The sequence below is a fragment of the Falco biarmicus genome, chromosome W (genome assembly GCF_023638135.1).
Source record: "Falco biarmicus isolate bFalBia1 chromosome W, bFalBia1.pri, whole genome shotgun sequence".
NCBI classification, from domain to species: Eukaryota; Metazoa; Chordata; class Aves; order Falconiformes; family Falconidae; genus Falco; species Falco biarmicus.
The window spans coordinates 19054768-19077672 of NC_079310.1; the positions used below are offsets into that span (position 1 = coordinate 19054768).

General features: G+C 40.2%; 1 protein-coding gene across 4 annotated transcripts in view; it reads left to right on the forward strand.

Annotated features, from left to right (window-relative positions):
- Window positions 1-22905, forward strand: part of LOC130141965 (tyrosine-protein kinase Fer-like) — a 224729-nt gene that overhangs the window by 15937 nt on the left and 185887 nt on the right. For all 4 annotated transcript variants that reach the window (XM_056323318.1, XM_056323319.1, XM_056323317.1 and 1 more), the window contains one exon: window positions 3819-4075. In XM_056323318.1, coding sequence (XP_056179293.1) covers window positions 3869-4075 — 207 coding nt within the window. In that variant the 5' untranslated portion in view covers window positions 3819-3868. The remainder of the gene's footprint in view (window positions 1-3818; window positions 4076-22905) is intronic.

Here is a 22905-nt window from a genome sequence, read left to right on the forward strand (position 1 = left end):
TGCAGGATCACAGTTGCACATCGTCATAGCAAGGTCACAGCTGCACATTATCAATGTGAAAACAACCCACTGTCTCTGTTCTGTACAATTCCCCCTTTTTGTTTTTTCATAAGGTTGCTTTAACATGTTATGGACTGTTCATTCCTTTTTTTTCTCTCTCTTTTTTTTTCCTTTCATCACTTAATTACCAATTTTAGCCTTATTTTATGTGTACATTTGTACATTTCAATCAGGTTCACAAAATGCAAAACTTTTGTTATCAGCACATTTCATACGGAGGTCAACGCATAGGTTTATGATTACTTGTCAGAACATGCAATAAGGTATGGAAATTTTATGAAAATATTATATCAGAAACTTCTAATCAAATAAATGAGCATGAGAAATTGTGTTTAACTTGTAAATTCTGTATATAAGCTGTTAAGAAACATTTTCTTATCCTAAAAAAAAAGATAAAACCTACTTAAAAGCTCTTGAAATCTTGCACTTGGGCGAGTGTTCCACTGTGCCTCCATTCTGAAGCATGGAAGTGGAAATTGTGTAGAACAAAGTTTTACTTTAAATAATTGTTCAACTGTTATTGCTGCTTTTCAAAGAACCTGCAAGCATACAATGAAAACTTAGAACTAAACAAACAGCTGAATGGACACATTTAGATCGTTACTGGAATTAAATGTAGAAGTTAACTATAAAAGTTTCTCAAAATGTTCTGGATGCTTTGTGGTTGGTTTTTTTTTTTTAAGTAGAGAACTATACACAAACAGGGAAATAAAAATGTTGCTTTTCCTAAATGCTTCTATGCATTAGAACCTAAATGATTCTATGATTTTAATGTCTGTGTTGAACGTTGCCTCAATTTACATGGGAGGAGTACTAAGTCTGGCTTGCCCAGTTAGAATCATCAGCTCTGAAACTTTATTCTTGTTAGTCTTAAAGAATTAGAATTTTATCTCTCTTGCAAAACAAAATTTTGTTATTTTGCTTCTGTTATGGTGAATGGAATTATTTAAAACAAGTATCAGAGTCCAGTATTTATATGTTTTTTGTCAATGTATCCAGGCACCTGATAGTGTAATCTGGAAACGATTTGTTACTTAATGAAGGGAGATTTTGGAGGCTGAAATGAGATATTAGTGGGTCTTTTGTTCTACTGATTTACTGTGAGTCAGTAAAAGCTGAATGAAACATGCTGAGAACATTTCCTCCCTTGTCCTCCTGTCTTTCAGTAATAAAATGGAATCTAGCACTTTACTGATAGCACAGGGCCAGACTTTATAGTGAGATTCAGTTCCATTTTTTTCTGATTCTGAAATGTAAGTAGCTTATAACCCTGAAGTGTGGTAGGAGAAAAATGAACTTAGTTGCAAAAGCAGATATAAATCTAAAGCGTGTCAAAAATCACAAATGAAGCACTAGTCATGTTATAAGGGTCTTATTTTTTTTTCGTTCATCTTGCTAATTGTTTTTGCAAGACTTCCTAAACTTTAACTGTAGAAATATTAACATTAAAACAGCTAATGACAGAGACAATACTTTATAAATAGTCAATATAAGTTTGCTTTTACTCTTTGTAACAGAGCTCTTAATCATCGGTAAGAATTCTGAATATAATATGATGCTTTTGATGTTAAGAGCATATGAAAGCTTGTGACAGCAAGACTAAGGTTACTTGTATAACCTTCATTTGTCTTTATTGTGTACATGCATAACACCACAATGCTATTTTTATTTTCTTTATAGGATCGTGGTTTCTTTAGTTACATACCATAGCTTGTGTTCTGAGAATAAATATGTAGTAAATGAGGCTTATTTCAGTAACTTTTTGGAAGAGCTAACTGAGGCAGGAAACTGCAGGAAAAGAAGGAATGGTTTTGGGAGTAAGGCTACTCTGGAGATAAAGTAATTATGCTGCTCTTACCATGATGTATAATATTGGACAAATCATATACATGAAAATTTGCCTATGCGGTGGTTGTTTTTCATTATCTGATAGCTTTCAAATTGTAGATTATGATTTGCAGAAATTCTGTGTTGTAACTGAATCCGATTATGTCTTTGTTCTAGATGTTTGATATGTTAAAAATGCTGGGCACTGAAAAGTCTGCCTTTAAGCCTTGCAAATTAGGTATCCAGTATTAGCTGGTACAATGTTGACATGAATTTCTGTGTCTTAGTTATCTGTATAAAATAAGAGTATCAGTCCTGCTTCACCTCTTGGACTGTTAGGAAGAGAAATCTATTAATGTTTGTAAAGCACTGAGCTAATTTAAGTGGCAATGAAAAGCCTATGAATAAATTAATACCTCTGTTTTCAAAAGAACTAAGGCTTGTCTAGAGTGCAGGAATTGGTGAAAAAGCAACGCGCAGGGTATGTTTGTACTGCAGTCTAGAGCTGTAATCGTAGTTTATGTAAGTTTATCTGACCAAGTTTGAAGCTGATTAGTATGGGGATAAGTTTTAGATGGATACATGGAAAATGGGGTTTAGCCCACAGGGAAAAACCTATGTAAGTCTTTGGAAACTGCTCATGTATGTGGACTCAACTCTTCTGTGATGTGGCTGCATGCGTATCAGAAGCAGGTGTTTTAAAGCTAGTTCAGACTTTTCTTTGACCTGCATTGTGCTTTAGGATTTAATACAGCAATATTCAATATTTCTTATCTGATTATCAAATTATGTCCATTTTGTGCAATGAAATGGAGGCACTTTAGGGTAAAATGGTATGAAATTAAGGACTCTGTTATGATGTGTTTATTTGGGGGGGATCAATGTAAGGTTGCACGGGGGAACCTGATTTGAGATATCTTCTAACTTTTGGGAGGTTGAATCTGAAACTTTTACCACAGTATTTAGGAACAAACTACCTAGTCATCTTTCAGTTATCCATTTCTCAGAGCTGCAGTGCTCTTAGGACTTAACACTGCAATCAAATATTTTGAGTCACTAGGGCTAGTCACTTTAGAGTTAGGGAGTGTGATGGGCTGGCCACAGCCAACAGCTAAGCACCCACCAGCTGCTCACTCACTTTCCCTGCAGTGAGATGGGGAAAGAACTGGAAGAGCAAAAGCAAGAAAAACTTGTGGGTTGAGATAAATACAGTTTAAGTGAAGGGGGGGCTGGGGTGGGAACAAATGCAAAAGCAATCACTCACCACCTCGCAAAAGCAATCACTCACCACCTCCCAAAAGCAGACTGATGTCCAGCCAGTCTCTGAGCAACAGCTACTGTGGAAAGACTGCTCCCTGTTTTTATTGCTGAACATGACATTATATGGCATGGAATATATCCATTTAGTTAATTTGGGTCAGCTACCCCATCTGTGTCTCCTCCCAATTTCTTGCCCATCCCCAGCCTACTCGCTGGCAGGGCAGTGCGAGAAAGAGAGAAGGCCTTGACACTGTGGAAGCACTGTTCAGCAATAGCTAAAACATCAGTGTGTTATCAACACTGTTTTGGTCACAGATCCTAAACATAGTACCATACAGGCTGCTATGAAGAAAATTAACTCTGTCTCAGCCAGACTCAGTACAGGTAGGTACTGTTACGCTACTGTATTTGACAGATGGGAAACTGGAGGCTACATACTGAGATTTAAGCTGACAGTTCAAAGTAACATGGAGGACCTGAGATCTCTTCAAGGCATAGGTTGGTCTACGAAATTTTTTTGACCTTTCTTTCAGTTGGCTTCCAAGTGGTATATATAAGGTAATACTTAATCTTATGATTATGTTATTTCAGAGTTTAGGCATTAATAGTTGTCCTTTGTAACACAAGTTTTTCTTTCAGTATGTTTCTGATGAATCTTGTTCTGCTTTCAGATGTGGTGAAGAATATATCTTACCTGTGTGGTACAGAGTGCCTTAAAAAAATGGGGTTTGGAAGTGACCTGAAGTATTCTCATGATGCTTTATTAAAACTGCAAGACTGGGAACTACGACTGCTGGAAACAGTGAAGAAATTTATGGTTATGCGAGTAAAAAGTGATAAGGAGTATGCTTCCACTTTACAAAATCTTTGTAATCAAATAGATAAAGAGAGCACTTGTCAACTGGATTATATCAGCAACATGTCCAAGGTAAGAAAATCCTTAGAAATCAAGAGGGTTGGGTTTTTGTTAGTTTGGGGATTTTGTCTGCTTTTTTTGTAAGTAATGAAGTCCAGCAATTTTCTTTATTTTCCAATGACCTACTGAAATGTGTCACAATAAATATTATTCTCCTGGCTGCTTTGTGAAGTGGCTCTGTCTTATATTCTGTCTGTTTTATTTAGAGGGAAATGGGAAAGATAGTATATGGAATGATAACTGGCTCAGCTCATAACAGTGTTTCTGTTTGATTCCTATTGATTCAGTCTCTTGAGAATTACTGTTGCTGAAGTGTTTGGTCCCTCAGTGGAATATGCAAAAATCAAGCTCCGGTCTTGCTTTAAGAACAATAAACTAAACCAGGATCCTGAATTTTGAACTTCAATATTTTAGGTTCCTGAGTTGTCTGCTATTTTGTTTAGCATACTCTGTTTTCAAAACGTAGTAAACTTTTCTTATAAAACAGTTAAATAGTAACTATTGTTTCTGTTATAGAATTGGTGATAGTAGTAAAAAAATGCCATTAAACCAAGACAAAGCCTAGCATTCCAACTGTTATTCACACCGTAGTATATTTTTGTGAAAACAAAGCATTAATTTAGGATGTTTCTCACAGTTGTAGATTTGTTTAAACATAATTTCATACCCAATTTGAAATAACTGTCTTGACTTTTTACGAAGGCAAGGCTGTCTTCTCCCTAAATGATTAATCATGACATTTAGAGAGGAAGTACAATGAAGGTAAAGATGACTTAAATTTCTGTATTTTACTTGTTAGTAAGCTTCATTCCTGACTTGGATTCCTTCACGACTAGAGAAAACAGTTCTGTTTTAAGGGCTTATTTAATTCTTGGCCCTTCTGCTGTAGCAGTGGTTACACAGTCACTTCAGCGTGGCGTAAATCCTGTTCTCCTACTCTGCAGGAAAGCATTTTTTTCAGTCAGGTTAAGTTTTAGACAAAGCAGTTCATAGTTGGCTTATGGAGTTGCTGCTTGAATGCTAGCCTCTTATGTATGAGCATCACATATATATAGTATATCATGCTCATAGGAGTAGGAACATTACTCCTTGTGTATCAGTCTAGATTTATACTAGATTAAAGTGGTTGTTTGTGTGATTTGAAGTCTACACTGGTATAACTAGCCTGTTTCAATTGTCCCAAAAGTATCAACACATAGTGTTTAACATAATTCCATCCCTCCCCAGTAATTATTGTATTTTTAAATTGATGCTCTGCCTTTTTTCACATGTGGATTTTAATGATGTATTTGGGTGTATTTGGAATGCTTTTCACCCAGTCATGTTTTTCATTCACAGTTTGTTATAGGTTTTATCATCTAAGCTGTGATGATTTTGGTAAACTGATTCAGACATTTTCTGCTTAATGGCAGAAGTCAGATATCTTCTTTGGGATCCATTGGTATAGAATATATGGCATAGAAAACTCAGTTTACATAGATTTATTGATGATATGTTTAACAATTCTTGCTACTGCTGCCTCAGTAGCATTGCTCTTGTGTTAGCAAAACTGTCTTGCAGTTATTTTAGGCAGTGAAACTGAGAGTGACTTAAGGCTAGAACAATAAAGGAGCATAGATATTAGAGTATTTAACATTGCAATCTTTAAGCTGTGTGCCTAGCTCAGTCTAGCACAACTTGTGCCAGTAATATGAGTTGGGGTTTTTTTTGTGAGCATATAATAAAACATAAAAAAGCTGAAGACTTATCTTAAGAGGTATCTGTGTCATATTTTGAAAATTTGTTTCAGACATTGGCACCTAAGTTCTTTCAGGAGTTATTTTAGCTGCCCCCCCCCCCCCCCCATCTTCTGAGGAGGCACTATGTTCTTCAAACTGCATTCTTGATCTCTGTACATCTTTGCACAATAGCAAAAATATTCATATGCTACTGGCAAATCTTTTGTATGGGCTTGCCTTGAAGTTTCACTGTCAACTTAGATTTTAAGGTTGTTTAGCAATACATTGTCTTACTGATTTTTGGCAATTAAAATGTCTGAATTATTGTTTTGATTACTGACATCATTCTAATTTACTTTGCTATTTCATGATACCTTTTCTTGATAAGAGAGGTTTTACGGAATCAAAATCTGACCAAATATTTTTGTGGCATAAGCCCAGTATCTTACATTTCCTAACATTTGAAAAACTGCACATATATAATTGATTTTTGGTGTTATGTGACATCAGAAATAAATGCCAAAATCTCTAATCTCTTATGTTTTTTTTTATTCAAGTGTACAGCAAAAGTGAGTAATTGGAGATGTTTTTTTGAAAATGTGTCTTTTTTTTTTTTTTTAATGAAGAGGCAGTAAACTTGGAAGGCACAGTGGCAGCATCTCCTAATGCCAGAAAAAGTGGTATTTTTAACTGCTTTTTTTCTGTGTGTATGTTTAAAAACCTTACTTGTTAAACCGAACAATATTTTATTTTGTTGCTTTTGACAGACTGTGGGTTTGGGTTTTTTTGTTTGAAAGGTAATGCTTTTCCTTTGTTGTTATCTGTCCCTTAGCTTTTTTTTTTTAATAGTTTTTTCCATTTAAAATTAAAAATGCATTTGTTGGGCTTTTCAGGATCGGTTAAAACTTTGTTTCATCGGTAATAAATCAGTCAAAGAGAAAATGCAGAACTTTTACAGTGTTCTACCTTTAGCGCTCTCATGAACTCTTCTATAACCACAAGACTAATTCCTGTAATAAAGATGTTTAATGTTGTTTTTATCATACACAAATTTGAAATATGTCTTTTGATGTCATTTGGAAAGTGTTCTGTAGTGAAAGAATTAAACAGTTTTCAGATAAAGTCAGGAAGCTTTAGGCCCTGACCTTTTAGAACATTACTTTTTAAGCAGTCTGAGGCAGCTCTGTGCCAGTCCATGGAATGTGTATGAGCTAAAGGAAATGTTAAAGATTAATAAGTATACAGGGGTTATCTGGTTTTCATTTTATTCTCTAAAATCCCATGTGACTTTTAGCATAGTCATGTAGAGAATGAAATATGTGTGATGGGTACTTCAGTCAGCAGCAAAGCACCATAAAGCTTCTCACTTGCTCCCCCCAAACCCCAGGGATGGGGGAGAGAACAAGAGCAGCAAATGCAAGAAAACTTATGGGTTTAGATAAAGATAGTTTAATAAGCAAAGGAAAGAGGAAGGAGAAAGGGGTGTGTGGGGAGGCAGGCAAGGAAGTGATGCAAAGACAGTCACTCACTACTTCCCACAAGCAGGCTGATGCCCAGCCAGTCTCTGAGCGATGACTACCTTCCCCAAAATCCCCATCCCCTCAGTTTTTTAATGCAGAGCATGATGTTATATGGTATGGAATATCTCGGTCAATTTGGGTCAGTTTTTCTGGTTGTGTCCTCTCCCAACTTCTTGCATACTCCTGACCTACTTGCTGCGGGGGGACAGAGTGCAAAAGAGAGAAGGCCTTGATACTGTGCAAGCACTGTTCGGCAATGGCTAAAACATTGGTGCGTTATCAACACTGTTCTGGTCACAAATCAAAAACACAGCACCATATGGGCTGCTATGAAGAAAGTTAGCTTCATTCCAGCTAGACTCAGTATAATGAGATGTAAGAAAACTCCAAAGCTACCAAACAAATATGTTTTTGAAAGTTTGATGATTTAAGGTTAATTTGTATCTTTAGAAAGAACAAAATTTAAAAAACAGCATATCAGCTGCCTTCAAAAACTGGTAATTGTATTGCAAATAGCCATTCTGCAATTTCAAGTGTAGCATAGCAGTCTGTAAGTGAATTATCTCTTAGGAATCCAATACCGTTCCCATCAACAAAGTGTAACAGGATTCTTTAGGGTATGAAATACTTTCCTTTTGTCTGAACTTTAATTTCAGGTCCATGTCTACTGTATGTTTGAAATCTTTGTTCACATTGCGGTTTGTAATTTATACAAGGTTCAAAACCAATGTATATTTTGCTGTCCCAAAAACTGACTAGCAGAATGGCCAAGGAAGTTATTAAAGTAAGGGTACAGAAAGATGTTCAGTTACTGTGACAAATGAGTAATCTGTTAGCACCTTGTTTTGCCATTGATAGACTGAACACTGATGATATTAATTAACATGGAGCAGCTGATGAATAGTATCCTCATAAACAGTTATAAATCAAATTTATATTACTGTGAAATATTTAAAGGCAGAAAAGTCAGCTCAAAGAGAGGAACTGTGATTAGAAAACAAGAGAACAAAGAACATGGGGACATGATGTCAAAGGTGTTGAGGATGTAATCTAGAAAAGGCTGTACAGCTTTCATGGATGTTCAGAAGTACTAAAACACTGCTGAAATATGACCATGCAATATTATGTTTTGCTGCAATGGAGAGACAGGACGCTGCTTGATGCAAGCAAATGTCGATTTATTGTATACAATCACAAGTTTATATATGTTATAAGAGGCCGCACGCTTTAAACAGATTGGTTCTTTAAATAAACATTACATACTGGGTGATCCCTAATTGGTTAACTACAAACAAAGGACACTTTAAGTAAGTTTTTACAGTTATCAATTAACAGCAACGTGTTACTTCTTGGCACCATCTGTTCCTCATTCTGTTATCTTTTCTCGGCCTGACTCATCCTGTCAGTTGTTATCTGTTCACATTCCTTGTCCTCCCAAAGTTTATGGCCGACAAGCTCCAACAAGTCCCCGCTTATCAGTTGGACCATACTTGGAGACATGCCACTCAGGTCTTGTCCCACAACGTTTTGCGTCTGATTTAAAGAATCAGTCACCACTATTCGAGTGAGCGGAGGTTATCTTTATTCGGCAGCGCTGGGCGCATGGGGGATCGCTCCTCCAAAGTCATGCACACCGAGGGAGCCTTTCAGTCCCCTCTTTATACAAGTCACTCATGTCTATTCATTAACTTTCTGGGAACTCATTAACATATATTGCACCTGGACGATTAGCACACTCCCATTCAAGGACCTAGTATATCTTCAAGTTAACAACATTAACATATCTCATGCCTGGACAGCTAGCACACTCCCTATGTCACCCATTCAAGGATTTAGTGCATCCTCAAGTAAACAATAAGGGTCTCCTCAGATAAACATGAGCACACTGTTCTTTAAATAAATCATATATGGCCCATTATTCATTCCCTCCTTTTCTAACAACTATTGTAAATTCTTTTACAACTATAAAAAAATCACTATGCCCTATGATCATTCTTTGACAGCACCAAACAAAACATTGAAGTAATACACATATTGGTATTCCTAAAACTATTACAATGAGTATTATAACAAAAGCATGCTTTAACCATTCCAGACTAGGTAACCACGAAGTTAATTTGTCCCATATAGCCTTAAAATTCCATGATAAGTCATTTTTAGTAATTTCACGTAAAATCTGAAACCTGTTCCATATCTTATGGATATCTGTTTCAATTTGATTACTTTGTTCTACGTATATATCCAGTAATCATTCCACCCATCAGATTGGGAACAAGTGTTTTGCCCTGGGTTTCCAGGACATGCTCCCCCTGTCTTGCTTCGAGCTTTCCAAGGACATTTATTATCACTTCAGCAGCACCAGATAGGGTCCTTCCCACTTTTCTTCCAAAGGTTTCCCTGAAAAAGTCTCTATCACCAGATTTAAAGGAATAGACTGGTTGATCTAATCCTCTGGCCCTTGTTAATTGTCTCTGGAGGGCCTTCACATATTCACACAAATATCTGTCTCCTAACTGCCTTAAATCTTCTCCGGCAAATTGTAACTGGTATGGTCTCCCATATAATATTTCAAAAGGGCTCAAATTCTCCTTTGTTCTCAGTTTAGTTTGTATTCTTAATAATACCAAGGGAAGAGATTGTGGCCAAGTTAGATTTGTCTCTTGTTCTATTTTAGCTATTTGTTGTTTGATTAAATGGTTCATTTTTTCAACCTGTCCACTTGCTTGGGGCCTATAAGGAGTGTATAATTGCCAATCTATTCTTAATACTGTACTCACTTGTTGTATTATTTTGGCACAAAAGTGTGAGCCTCTATCAGAAGAGATTGTTGCCGCAACCCCAAAGCAGGGGATAACTTCATTTAACAATCCTTTCGTTACCTCTCTTGCTTTATTTGTTCGACAAGGGAAAGTTTCTGGCCAACCTGAAAACATATCAGTCATAACTAATAAATATCGGTACCCCCCCTTTTCCTGGGAGTTCGGAAAAATCAACTTGACACTGTTGTCCTGGATAATTTCCTCTACTAATGTTCCCTAGTTTTTTTCTATTTGCTGTATTGGGATTATTACGTAAACACACTTTGCATTGCTGAGTCACCTGTTTTATTACAGTATATAAGTTTTGCCCTATCAGTTTCTGATTTAGACTTTTATATAACATATCAGCTCCCCAATGAGTCTTATTATGTTCTGTTAGGGCTGTGGTCCATATTTAATTGGATGGTACCACTATACGGCCATCTGTCAAATAAACCCACTTATTTAATTCTATCTTACCATTCATGTCCTGAATTAGCTTTAGGTCTTCTTTAGAATAGTTTGGCTCCTGATCTGTACTTACAGTTTGGATTTTACCGTCTGGTATTAAGGATAATTCCTCCTTTCCCACCTCCTCTGCTACTTGTCTGGCCTCATGGTCGACCAGGCGGTTTCCAATTTCCAAATTGGTGCCTCCTTTCTGATGTCCCTGGCAGTGCATAATAGCAACTTTATCGGGACATTTTATCGCTTTCAATAGCTTCAAGATCTCTTGAGCATGTTTTATCTGTTTCCCTTGTGCAGTCAGTAATTCTCGTTCTTTCCAAATTGGTCCGTGTGCGTGGACTACTCCAAACGCATACTTCAGTCTGTCCAAATATTTATTTTTTTCCCTTCTGCCAGTTCTAATGCCCGAGTGAGGGCAATGATTTCCGCCTTCTGAGCAGAAGTTCCTGGAGGTAAAGGTTTAGATTCGATTACCTGTTGTGAGGTTGTGATTGCATATCCTGCTTTACGCTGTCCTTGTTTCACAAAACTGTTCCTGTCTGTATACCACGAGTCATCGGCGTCCTCCAGCGGTTCCTCTTTACGGTCCGGCTGGCTAGAATATATGGCTTCTATGGTCTCAATGCAGTCATGTGTTACCGGCTTGCTCGGGGCCCCACTGAGGAAGGAAGCTGGATTTATAACGTTAGTAACCATGATTTCAGCATCATCCTGTTCCACTAGTATAGCTTGGTACCTCAGAAATCTCTGAGGTGAGAGCCAATGATTTCCTTTCTGTTCCAGAACCATTGAAACAGTGTGAGAAACTAACACTGTTATCTTTTGACCTATTGTGAATTTTTGGGCTTCCTGAATATTGATGACGACTGCCACAACAGCCCGAAGGCATCCTGGCCATCCCTTGCTTACTTCATCCAATTGCCTGGAGAAATAAGCTACTGCCCATTTATACGGACCCAGCTTCTGCGCCAGTACCCCTAAGGCTATTCCTTGTCTTTCAGAAGAGATTAGCCAAAATGGTTTTGAAAGGTCTGGTAGTCCCAAAGCAGGAGCTCTCATTAGTTCCCGTTTAAGTTGTTTAAAGGCACTTCGCGCTTCTCCGGTCCAAATTAATTTTGACTGATTTGTTTTTACTAATTCATATAACAGTTTCACCATTATCCCATAATTATATATCCAAAGTCGACACCAACCTGCCATACCCAAAAATGTTCTCAATTCCTTTACCGTCTGAGGTTCTGGAGTTTGACAAATTGCTTCTTTTCACTCAGTTCCGAGTTCACGTTGTCCTCCTGATATTTCAAGTCCCAAATAGGTCACATGTCGTTTAACCAACTGGACTTTCTGTTGGGAAACTCGATACCCACTTAATCCCAAAAAGTTAAGAAAGCTTACAGTCCATCGAACACAACTTTCTCTAGTCTCTGTAGCAATCAATAAATCATCTACATACTGTAACAGGACTCCTTCTTTGTCAGGTGATTCCCAAGTCTCAAGTTCCTTCGCCAATTGATTTCCGAAAATTGTAGGGCTGTTCTTAAACCCTTGGGGTAATACTGTCCAGGTAAGCTGTGTCTTCCTGCCTGAGTCGGGGTTTTCCCTTTCAAAGGCAAATATATTTTGACTTTCTGTAGCTAAGGTTAGGCAAAAGAAGGCATCCCTTAAATCCAGTATGGTAAACCAAACTTGATTATCTTTTAATTTAGTTAGCAAAGTATAAGGGTTTGCTACTACTGGATGTATATCTTCAGTGATTTTATTTATGGTCCTCAAATCCTGGACCAGCCTATAGCTTTTTCCATCTGCCTTTTTGATTGGCAATATGGGTGTGTTGTACTCTGATTCACATTCGACTAGTATTCCATGCTGTAGAAATCTATCAATTATCTCTTTAATCCCTTTCCTATCTTCGAGCCTCAGGGGATATTTTTTAACCTTAATGGGTTTTTCTCCTGGCTTCAGTTTAATAATTATTGGGGCTGCATTTTTAGCTTTTCCAGGAACTTTAGTAGCCCAGATTCCTGGATATACTTGGTCTATGATTTCTGAAGGTTTTTAGATTCAGTTTGCATTAATGCCAGACTCAAAACATTAATTAATTGTTCTTCTCCTATTCTTAATTCCATTTTCCCTTTTTCAAAGACAATTTCTGCTTCTAATTGTTCTAACAAATCTCGACCTAATAAGGATTTTGAGGATCCAGGTAGATATAGGAACCTATGTATCCCTATCTGTTTTCCCAATTTATATTTCAATGGTTTTAAGAAAAAGGCTTTTTCTTGTTGGCCAGTAGCTCCCATCACAGTCACAAATTCTTTATCCTCTGGTATTAGTTTTTGGTTCGGCACTGAATAAGAGGCTCCTGTATCTATCAAAACTTCCATTTCCCGCTCCGCATTCCCTAGCTTTATTTTGACCAGGGGATCTGCTAGGTTAGATTCCCCCAGTTCTTTTCATTGATCAGGGGTAATGCTGGCTATCACAGGCTGGGCTCCGCTCCGCTTAGGACACTGTCCTTTCCAGTGACCTATTTCCTTACAATAGGCACACTGATCTGATCTTAAGGGCTGCCGAAGTCCTCCCCGCCTTCCAACTCCCTGACCTCTGCCTCGAAGGGGCTCTTCCTGTTTTCTTAATGCAGCTACTGTAGCTGCAGCAATAGTTTGTCCTAATTTCTGCCTTTCATCCCCTTCTCGATTTCTAAATACTCTCCAAGCCTCTTCCACTAACTTTTCCAAATCTCTTATATCTGGTTCCTTCAATTTCTGGAGTTTCCACCTTATATCCTCGGTGGACTGTCCTAGAAACAGTGAAACCAGATGTTGTTTGCCCCCCTCAGATGAAGGGTCTAAAGTGGTATACTTTTGCATAGCTGTTCTTAATCGGTCGAGAAAATCTGTAGGAGTTTCAGATTGTCCCTGTTTTATCGTATACAATCTTGACCAATTAACCGATTTTGGTATTGCAGTTTCTAGCAATTCTTATCCATTCTTGATATCTTTTTAACAATCGATAATCATTTTCATTATTATAATCCCAGTTAGGGTCTGCTCTTGGCACATGAACTTCTACCGTACCTGGTAGAGCTCCCATCACTGTTTGATTCTGTACCTGTGTCCGAGCAGTTTTAATTACTAGTTGTTTTTCTGTCTCAGATAACGCAGCTAGCATTATTACTATATCTTTCCATTCTGGATCTAAGTTTTTTACAATTAGCTCAAATCTTTTAGCAATTGCCTCCGGATCATCTCGGTACCCTTTTACTACTTCTTTCCAGGAATCCAGATCATTTGTTGTAAAGGGTACTTTTATTCTGGCAGGACCGTTAGTTCCCATAGCTTGCTGCAAAGGAGCTTGAATTATCGGACCTGTCCTGCTCCGAGTACGAGCAGTTACTGGAGTAAATTCCTTTTTACCTAATTCATCACTTGTCCCTTCAGCTGCCGCTTCTCTACCTGCATTGCCATTTTTGTGCGCCGGAGACAAGGGTGGGACAAAATCTTCTATCCTATTCTCTGGTTCATTCAATTTTAAACATCTTTGTCCAATACTACATGCTGAACAACATCTCTTCATTCTCCTGACACTGTCTCCCCTCTGATCCTTTTCCATTGCTAATATTAAGGGATCTTGTGGAGCTAGGTTAATACTGCACTCCTTTAGCCACTCTGGGTGGTTCCTCAAAGTAAAGAACATATCAGCATACATTACTTCATCCCATTTTTCCTCTCGCCTTAAAAATAACATTATTTGTAATAAAACATTATAATTCAGTGTCCCATTTAAAGGGCCATTTTTCTCCGTCCCCTAACTTATACAGGGGCCACCACTGATTGCAGTATTTAACCAAAGTTCTCTTATTCACGCTTCCTCCGGGTTGCACTCCTATTTCCTTCCAGTGATTTAGAACACATCCCAACGGACTCTTTCTTACTATTCCACCACTTTGTTTTCCCCCCATAATATCTCAATTGCTATCCCAGCCGCAGACCACTCTAATTTCACTTACAGCTCACTCTCTCTTATCCCAAGACGTCCAAACCTTACAGTTAGGGCATTCAATGTCTTGTCCCCACCATACATACAATAATTCTTTACACCATATACACTTTAAAACATATAGAGGTTTACATTCACCCCTCAGATGTTCAAGACAATAATCACACACCAACATTCATATTATACAAAAATGTTCGCACATTTCCAACATAAAGTGAAGTATAATATTTAATATTAATCCTATAATTATAAATCTTACATACACGGATTGACTCCAAATTATCAAACGTTTCAGTCTTCCGACTAAAACACGGATTTCCAATATTACCTTAATATTAAAACAACTACTAAAACAGAATCAAATACCAAAACAGAATCAGATTTCAAATACCAAAACAGAATCAGAGTTCAAATACTAAAACAGAATCAGAGTTCCGATATTACCTCAATATCGAAACAAATAACAGAATCGAATATCAATCCTATGTATATGGATTGGCTCCGAATTACCCGAAGTTTTAGTCTTCAGACTAAAACATAAATTACCAGATCAGAATCAGATGTATGCCTGCGGTGCTAGCTACCCGGCATACGCCACCCTGCATAAGCACACAGAAATCTTATGACTTACGGACAGCTTTACAGACGGACCAGTCCCCAGAACCAGAAATATCCAGAACAAAACAGTACTGTTCTAAATATAACATTAATATAATATAATATTTGAATAAAGATAGTACCTTTGCTCTGCAAGATGGAGTCCTTGTCTGCTCCTGCGGTGATCCAGATGAGACGAGGAGCCCCTCTGGGAAAATCCCCGGGGGTACCCTAGGGAGTCCCCGCTCTCAATGGGTCCCGCAGCCGAGCAGAGGAGGTCCCACCTGGGTCGCCAAATTGATTCAAAGAATCTATCACCACTATTCGAGTGGGCGGAGGTTATCTTTATTCGACAGCGCTGGGCGCATGGGGGATCGCTCCTCCAAAGTCATGCACACCAAGGGAGCCTTTCAGTCCCCTCTTTATACAAGTCACTCATGTCTATTCATTAACTTTCTGGGAACTCATTAACATATATTGCACCTGGACGATTAGCACATTCCCATTCAAGGATTTAGTATATCTTCAAGTTAACGATAAGGGTCTCCTCAAATAAACATGAGCACACTGTTCTTTAAATAAATTATATATGGCCCATTATTAAAAACTCACCTGTTGGGAGAAGGGTTCGCCGGAGTCAAGAAATTACTCAATATGAGTTATGCATCTTGCTCATCTTTATTAGTTTCTAACACTACTTATATAGACTCTATACACATGCATATTCCCAAAGCAGAAATATAATTGGTTATTAGCCTCTAAGCGCACGCTGTTCTCACACCCCTAATTATCATGACTAAAATAAGCATTCTATCCATGTAGCTATTTGCGTTACTATGCTTCAGCCTTGCGGTTTGCTACTCCCTATATTCCCATACCGCTCCCTATCTCTCTTGGCCTTGCACCTGCCTTCCCAGCAGCTGTAGCTTGTTACAGCCACGGCCTTTTGGCACAAACTTTGTCTCAGGATTCAAGAATAGCTCAAGGCTACTTTCTTGTTAACTTCAGCACAGCAACTTCAGTACAATTCTAATTACAGGCCTATTCTAATACCAGGCCTGGATTGTGCAGATCTTCAGAGACTCTAAGGCCACGCTTCTGCAGCCATTCTTCTACAATTCCCCCTTTTTTCTTATGCACAAGCCAGGCCTGGCTGGTTATGTTAAAAACTGCTCTCTTTAAACAAGAAAAAACACAGCTAAAAACTAAAAACATTACAACAATGATTATAACAAAGCGTATTCCTTCCATCAATAACATCTTTAACCAACCTGTTGTGCCCAATCCTCTCAACCATTCATCAAAGGGATTATCATCAGCAAGAATATGCTTCATGTTTCCCTGCAGTTGTGACAACTTCTTGTGCATAGATATGGAATGATCGGAAAGGTTCATACAACACATCCCTTCAAAATCCTCACAACCGTGTCCATGTGCTAATAACAAAAAATCTATTGCAGCTCTATTTTGTAACGTAGCATGCCTAACACTATCTACATCAAGCAATAACGAACTTAAAATCTGCGATGTAAGATTAAATTGTTTCTCTCCCCAGCATGCTAACCTTCGTATATTTTTAGCATTTAATGCAGCCATTGCTCCCAGCATAAATATGGAGGCTAAGACATTTGCTGTTACTGAATGTAGATTGACTCGGTCATTACACGTTTCATCAAAGGTGCGCAGTGCCCTCCGTGATCTATGAGATTGTGGAGTTATTTTTAATAAGTCTTTCATATGTGGAGCAAACAAAGTCAAACGCCCTAAATAACATGGTCCACCGACAGGATACAAAGGAATCCCTGGCCACGCTCTGTCCCCACATATCAAAAAGACTCCCGGTGGCAGCTGATAACCCCCTGATACATTTACATGGAAACCCCCAGTTTTCAATTCACCCCAAATAGGTGAACCGGTTAGATTTTGAAACCCTGTATAAAACCCCCGTTCACCTTGACGTGTTAGCCATAACTGCCACGGGTCACCAAACCAAATTACTCCAGTGCCATTCACGGGTTGAAGTGGTGATGACATGTGGGTACAGTCTGCCATACCAGTTGCAGTAACATTAACATATTCAACAGGTACAACGCTAGCCAATAGGACTAGCTCCTGCAAAGGTAAATGATGTGGCTGATTTAAGTTCTCAATAACCGTCTTCTGCCACGCTGCATTACGCACAGAAGGCCAAACATATTGCCCATTCAGACTCATACATTTACCATTCTGATTGGAAGTCAGATCCACTGTTTTAACATTCCAAAACCCATCAAAGTTTTTTTCATTCTCTTGCAGGGGAATACCAATTAAACAAGTTCTAAAGGGGTTGTCATCTTGTTGCAGACTCAAACAAAAGCCTGTTACTCCCGTGATATTTGCCCATGTCACCCATATGTTTTTTCTAGGCAAGATGTCAAAAATACTTTGGCCAATGGGTCATCAAGACCGTAAACCAAGTCCACCACTTAAACATGTTTAGTCCTACAATTTCCACCTTTTTTTTTTTTTTTTCATTCCACCCCACAAATCTGTGCTTTCACAGATTCTGATGATGTATACTGTCTCCAATCAGCATGGTATTACACTAGTCGTATGCTTTCTCTTGCTTCATGCCCGGCTACCAATCAAACACATACACTCTTTACACCATTTACATTTAAACTTTGGCTTACAGAACCATTTTACCCCACATAGCATACATCGGCACAATACCCACGTTTTACATCCCTTGCAACACAGACAGTTTATTCTGTCTGCTCGCTCTGAGTCTTCTCTTCCGTCTTCTGATCTTGACATACAGGTCGCACAAACTTGCTAGGGACCCATCTAGGTCCTTTATCTGTGGAGATACAAAAATAACCTCTACCGATAAATAACACCGGATTAGGTCCTTCCCATATGCCTGAAGCCATATTTTTATACAGGACATTCAAACCAGGAACTGTAGTTGTTTGGTTCCCTCGTGCTGTTTGGTGATGTATAACAACAGGTGGTCCCTCTCTATCCTCCATAAGGGAGGGATAGTTTAAGGTAAACACCTTAGTCAACCCTTTAGTTCCATCTATGTCCTGCGATACTTTCTGTCTCTGAAGATAATCCTTCAGGGTATGGTTTGCCCTTTCAACAACTGCTTTCAGTTCTAAGGCTTGAAGGTTGTCCCGTGGTTCACCGGTGATCACTTGTTTCTGCCACTGATTATCGGATTGCCAAACACACGCAGCCTTCTTCATCTTTCGTCCTGCATCTGTAAACACTGTTGGCCCGTCAACTAGTCTTTTTGAGCATAATGGTCTCGCAATCCACTGATAATGTTCTAACAACTCCAGAGAGGTCCTTTTGGCCGGTTGTTGTGTACAAAACCTGTATAACCCATCAAGGCTTCCTGTATGGCTGTTGAATGTCTCAGGAGCCACTCATAACTATCACCACGGACTGGAATACTGATATCTGCTGGTTCAGTCCCACCAATTTCAACAATCCTGTCTCTTCCTTTTCTCACCAAGGCCGCTACTGCTTCAGGGTGACTTAAAATACGATGTCTGGGTTGCAATGGCAAAAACAACCACTCTAAAATGATTGCTGTATTTTCCCTCTTTTTCTTTTGCCATTTCAAAATAAGGGCAAAAGGTGAAGTGGCAACATTACAAACCAAAAAGATAACGGATGATTTGCCATTTGGCGACCACACCAGCCAGTCTGAATCTTGCAGGACACAACTTCTAGGGCAGCCCGCTGCTCTGGTGAACAAGTTTGAGGACTGTTGGCTTTTGTACCAGGATCGGAACAGTTGCAAATCATCATTAGTTGGTCTCTTTGTGTGTCATCAGGGTGTAAGGGAATTGTATAGAAAAACTCCAGTCTTTCAAGTCTATCACAACAGTTTGCCAAATCTGAGGGATCATCATAAAAGGTGGAAGAGCAGGTTGCAACACTCCCATCGCTAAAATCTGATCATTAACCTTCCATAAATCACGTCCCAGTCATGTGCATCAAGATTATTAATCAGTAGTGGACCAGCTAACGAGCTGGTCACCTGCCAATCACCCTCCAAAATAGCATCATGAATAACACCAGACCAATGCTGTAGAATTGGATCTTTTCTCGAGTTCAGCATCGGTGGGGTAGTTGGGCTGACTGGAGGAATTATAGGTATTGAAGCAGTAGGCAGGTTCATTTTAACTCGCTTTACCAGTTTTCTTAATTTATCTATTACCTCCTGTAAGGATTTCTCTGTATTGTTATCACAAGACTTTTCATCGCCTTCCTCCTCAAACCCGTCCGATGATGTTTCAGGACCAGAAGGATACGACATCGAAGGGCACTTTTGCCCTCCCTGACGTGATTGGTGCAGCAGGACTCTCTGCCCCGCCCTCCTGGGGAGGCTCGTCTGCCTTTTCCGCATTCGGCTCAGTTACCGCAGGCTCTTGAGGAGTAACTTCCGGTTTGTCCGCTGTCTTATCTAAAAGCTCCTGCACTATTGAACACGTAGGGGTGGACATACCCTTCATAGGACGAGTATGCTCAACTCCGAAAAGTGTAGCTAAGAGTGAAGGCTTAGGTGAATCACCCTTCTGCTCCACCGGCTTTTCTACCACATTTCACCCCAACGCTTCTAAGGCTGCCGCCGCTACCTTTTTTTTTTTTTTTTTTTTCGTGCTCAGCGAAGTAAGGTCTCCACTTCTTTTTCTTTAACGCCCTCCCCTCTCCCAAGGAGGATGCCAGTTAACAGTTTAATTGCCGCGTCTAATTCCATCGCGGTCTTCTCAGAGCTCTCCCCTTTTACAGAAAGGGTATCAGCGCGGACAAGCCCCGCCGCGATTTACTCGTCGCGGTCTTCCGTAGTGCCCCCCCCCCCCCCGACAGAGTGGAATTTAGCGTAGAGCCCTGCCGTGATTTACTCTACACGGTCTTACCACCGTCTGGGGTGCAATCTGCAGCTCCACGCCGAACTCTGGACTCCGCTTTTCGCCAGCAGCTGGGGGGATCCGTGGCGGTGGTTGGGCGGGCGAGCGGGGGGAGCCGCGGGGCACGGCACGGCACGGCACGCTGGCGGGGCGCGGGGAACTGTGCTGGTGTAAGAAGCAATCTGGCTAGCGAAGTACAGTCACTGGGTGTCATGATTTCAGAGTCAAACACTTAATTCAGCAGGTGCTTGGCTGGTTCTGATTGCAAACCATATTGTGTAACGGCTTGTCGCAGCTGCTGCATAAACTTCCAATCAAAAGGTTTCCACTGTGCGGCTGCTGTACCGTCTGGTAACGTGGTGGTCCGCACCGGACATGCAACAGCAGAAGCAGCCTGCCACTCTCCCGCCAATATAGCGTCTCGTATAACCCCAGACCAACAATTTTGGGGAGTGGCAGGCTGGAGGATAACGCCTTGGACATTACGACCGGCAGTAAGCAGATGGCATTCGTTCAGTTGCTGCAGCAAGCGGTTTAAGGTCCGGTCGGACGGTTTTGTTCGGAGACGGGGCATCGGGGCAGCTGAAGCTGTGGTGGGCTCATTTTCTTTATCGGACTCTGCGCTCTCATTCAGAGGTGCTCTCGGACCCGCCCTAGTACCCTCTTCCTCATCTAGCAGGGGGGGCGGCTCTCGGTAGCTTTCAGGTCGGCGTGGAGCACCCGTTGCGGCGGCACCCTCCGGTGTCGGGTGTAATAGCTCTGTCGCAGATTTTTAACAGGCACAATTATGCCTTTCGCAGACGGAACGCCTTGACCAAATAATCGGGTAGACTCCGACTCGGTTTCCCTACCGAGGAGGTCTGAGGCAGCCATAGCCATTTTTTTCTCTGCAACCATTGATCGTAAATGGCTCATGACCTCCCGCCAGGTTGGTCCCAAGTCCTTGGCCGACTTGCTGCCGCTAAGGATCGCATACCAAAGGGAATCCCCGATCTCTCGCCCCTCAGTCACACTAAACAGCAATTGCGGGTCTTTTAAGTGTCCTTTTTCCTTCGCCCACCTACAGAGCTCATGGAGCTTCTTTGTGCTCACGCTAGCCTCTCGCTTAGCAAGAATATCAGATAATAGCGTGAGTGCTGCCTCCCTTTCCATTATTGAGGGAAAAACGGTCTTACCGGTGCAGGTCCACGCACGACGTCAATGCCGGATTCAGACACCTTTACTTCTTACGGACGCCTTCCTGCTTGAACTCCTCTCAGCGATTCTCAGTTCGCAAAGCCCACCATCACAATGCAAAGGCAGAGTTTTTCCAGCTTTCCCGTCATTCAGGCGCCAATTGTTGGGAAAAGGGTTTGCCGGAGTCAAGAAATTACTCAATATGAGTTATGCATCTTGCTCATCTTTATTAGTTTCTAACACTACTTACACTACTTACTCGATACACATGCATATTCCCAAAGCAAACATATAATTGGTTATTAGCCTCTAAGCGCACGCTGTTCTCACACCCCTAATTATCATGACTAAAATAAGCATTCTATCCGTGTAGCTAATTGCGTTGCTATGCTTCAGCCTTGCGGTTTGCTACTTCCTATATTCCCATACCGCTCCCTATCTCCCTTGGCCTTGCACATGTCTTCCCTAACAGCTGCAGCTTGTTACAGCCACGGCCTGTTAGTACAACAAAGTTACTTGGTCTCAGGATTCAAGAATAGATCAAGGCCACTTTCTTGTTAACTTCAGCACAACTTCAGCACGATTCTGAATACAGGCCTATTCTAATTCCAGGCCTGGATTGTGCAGATCTTTAGGGATTCTATGGCCACGTTTCTGCAGCCATTCTTCTACAACAGTCTCCCGCTCTAATTTCTAATTATGCATTCCAACACTTCATAAATTGATTTTTCAATCGCTCCGTTCGTCTCTGACTGGCCCCTCGCGGGGAACACGTAAACGCAGATCGGGACTCCCCACTCGCTTCGCAGTGACACCGCGTCTCTCACACACATCACACTCTCCGGGCAGCCCTCAGTCACACAGGCATATGTTACATGGTACCGTACACTTACATACAACTCCAGGAACGCTGACGGTTCGCCTTATCACACAAAATACGCATTTCAATGAACAATTGCCATAAAACAGATTCTAATTTTTTTCTGGCCTTAAGCAGAGTGTTAAGTTTTCAGCTATTTTCCTAGAATTTCCAGATTTATTTTTTTTTTCAACATACATTTCATAACTCCAATTTTGAACATGTAACGAGACAACACATAGAACAAACAAGACACAGAGCGTGATTTCAGTTGTTACATCCTAGGAATTCCCCAAATCTTAAGACAACCTAAAGGAAGTTTTTAGCTTCCCAAATCTTAAGACAATCAAATATTCAAAACAAAGAATAAATATAAATACCTTTCATGTTGTGCAAAAGTCCTTGTCCACCTGTGTCAGAAGTCGAGGGGTAGGAGAGTCTTGCCAACAGAAGATGCAGTCGGGGGCCCTGAGGGTCCCCAGGCCCCTGGATTCCAGCACTGGTGGAGAGTTCTCCTTGCTGGCTCACCAAATTGATGCCAAAACAGCACAGAGTAACTGCTCAGAGATTAATTTTGTCTTTAAGCAGCAACCCCCACCATATACGCAATAATTCTTTACACTATATGCACTTTAAAACATATAGAGGTTTACACTCACCCCTCGGATGCTCAAGACAGTACTCACACACCCACATTCACACCTAATACAGAAATGTTCTTATATTTACAACATAAAGTAAGTACAACAATTAATATTAGTCCTGTAATTATCAATCCTATGTATACGGATTGACTCCAAATC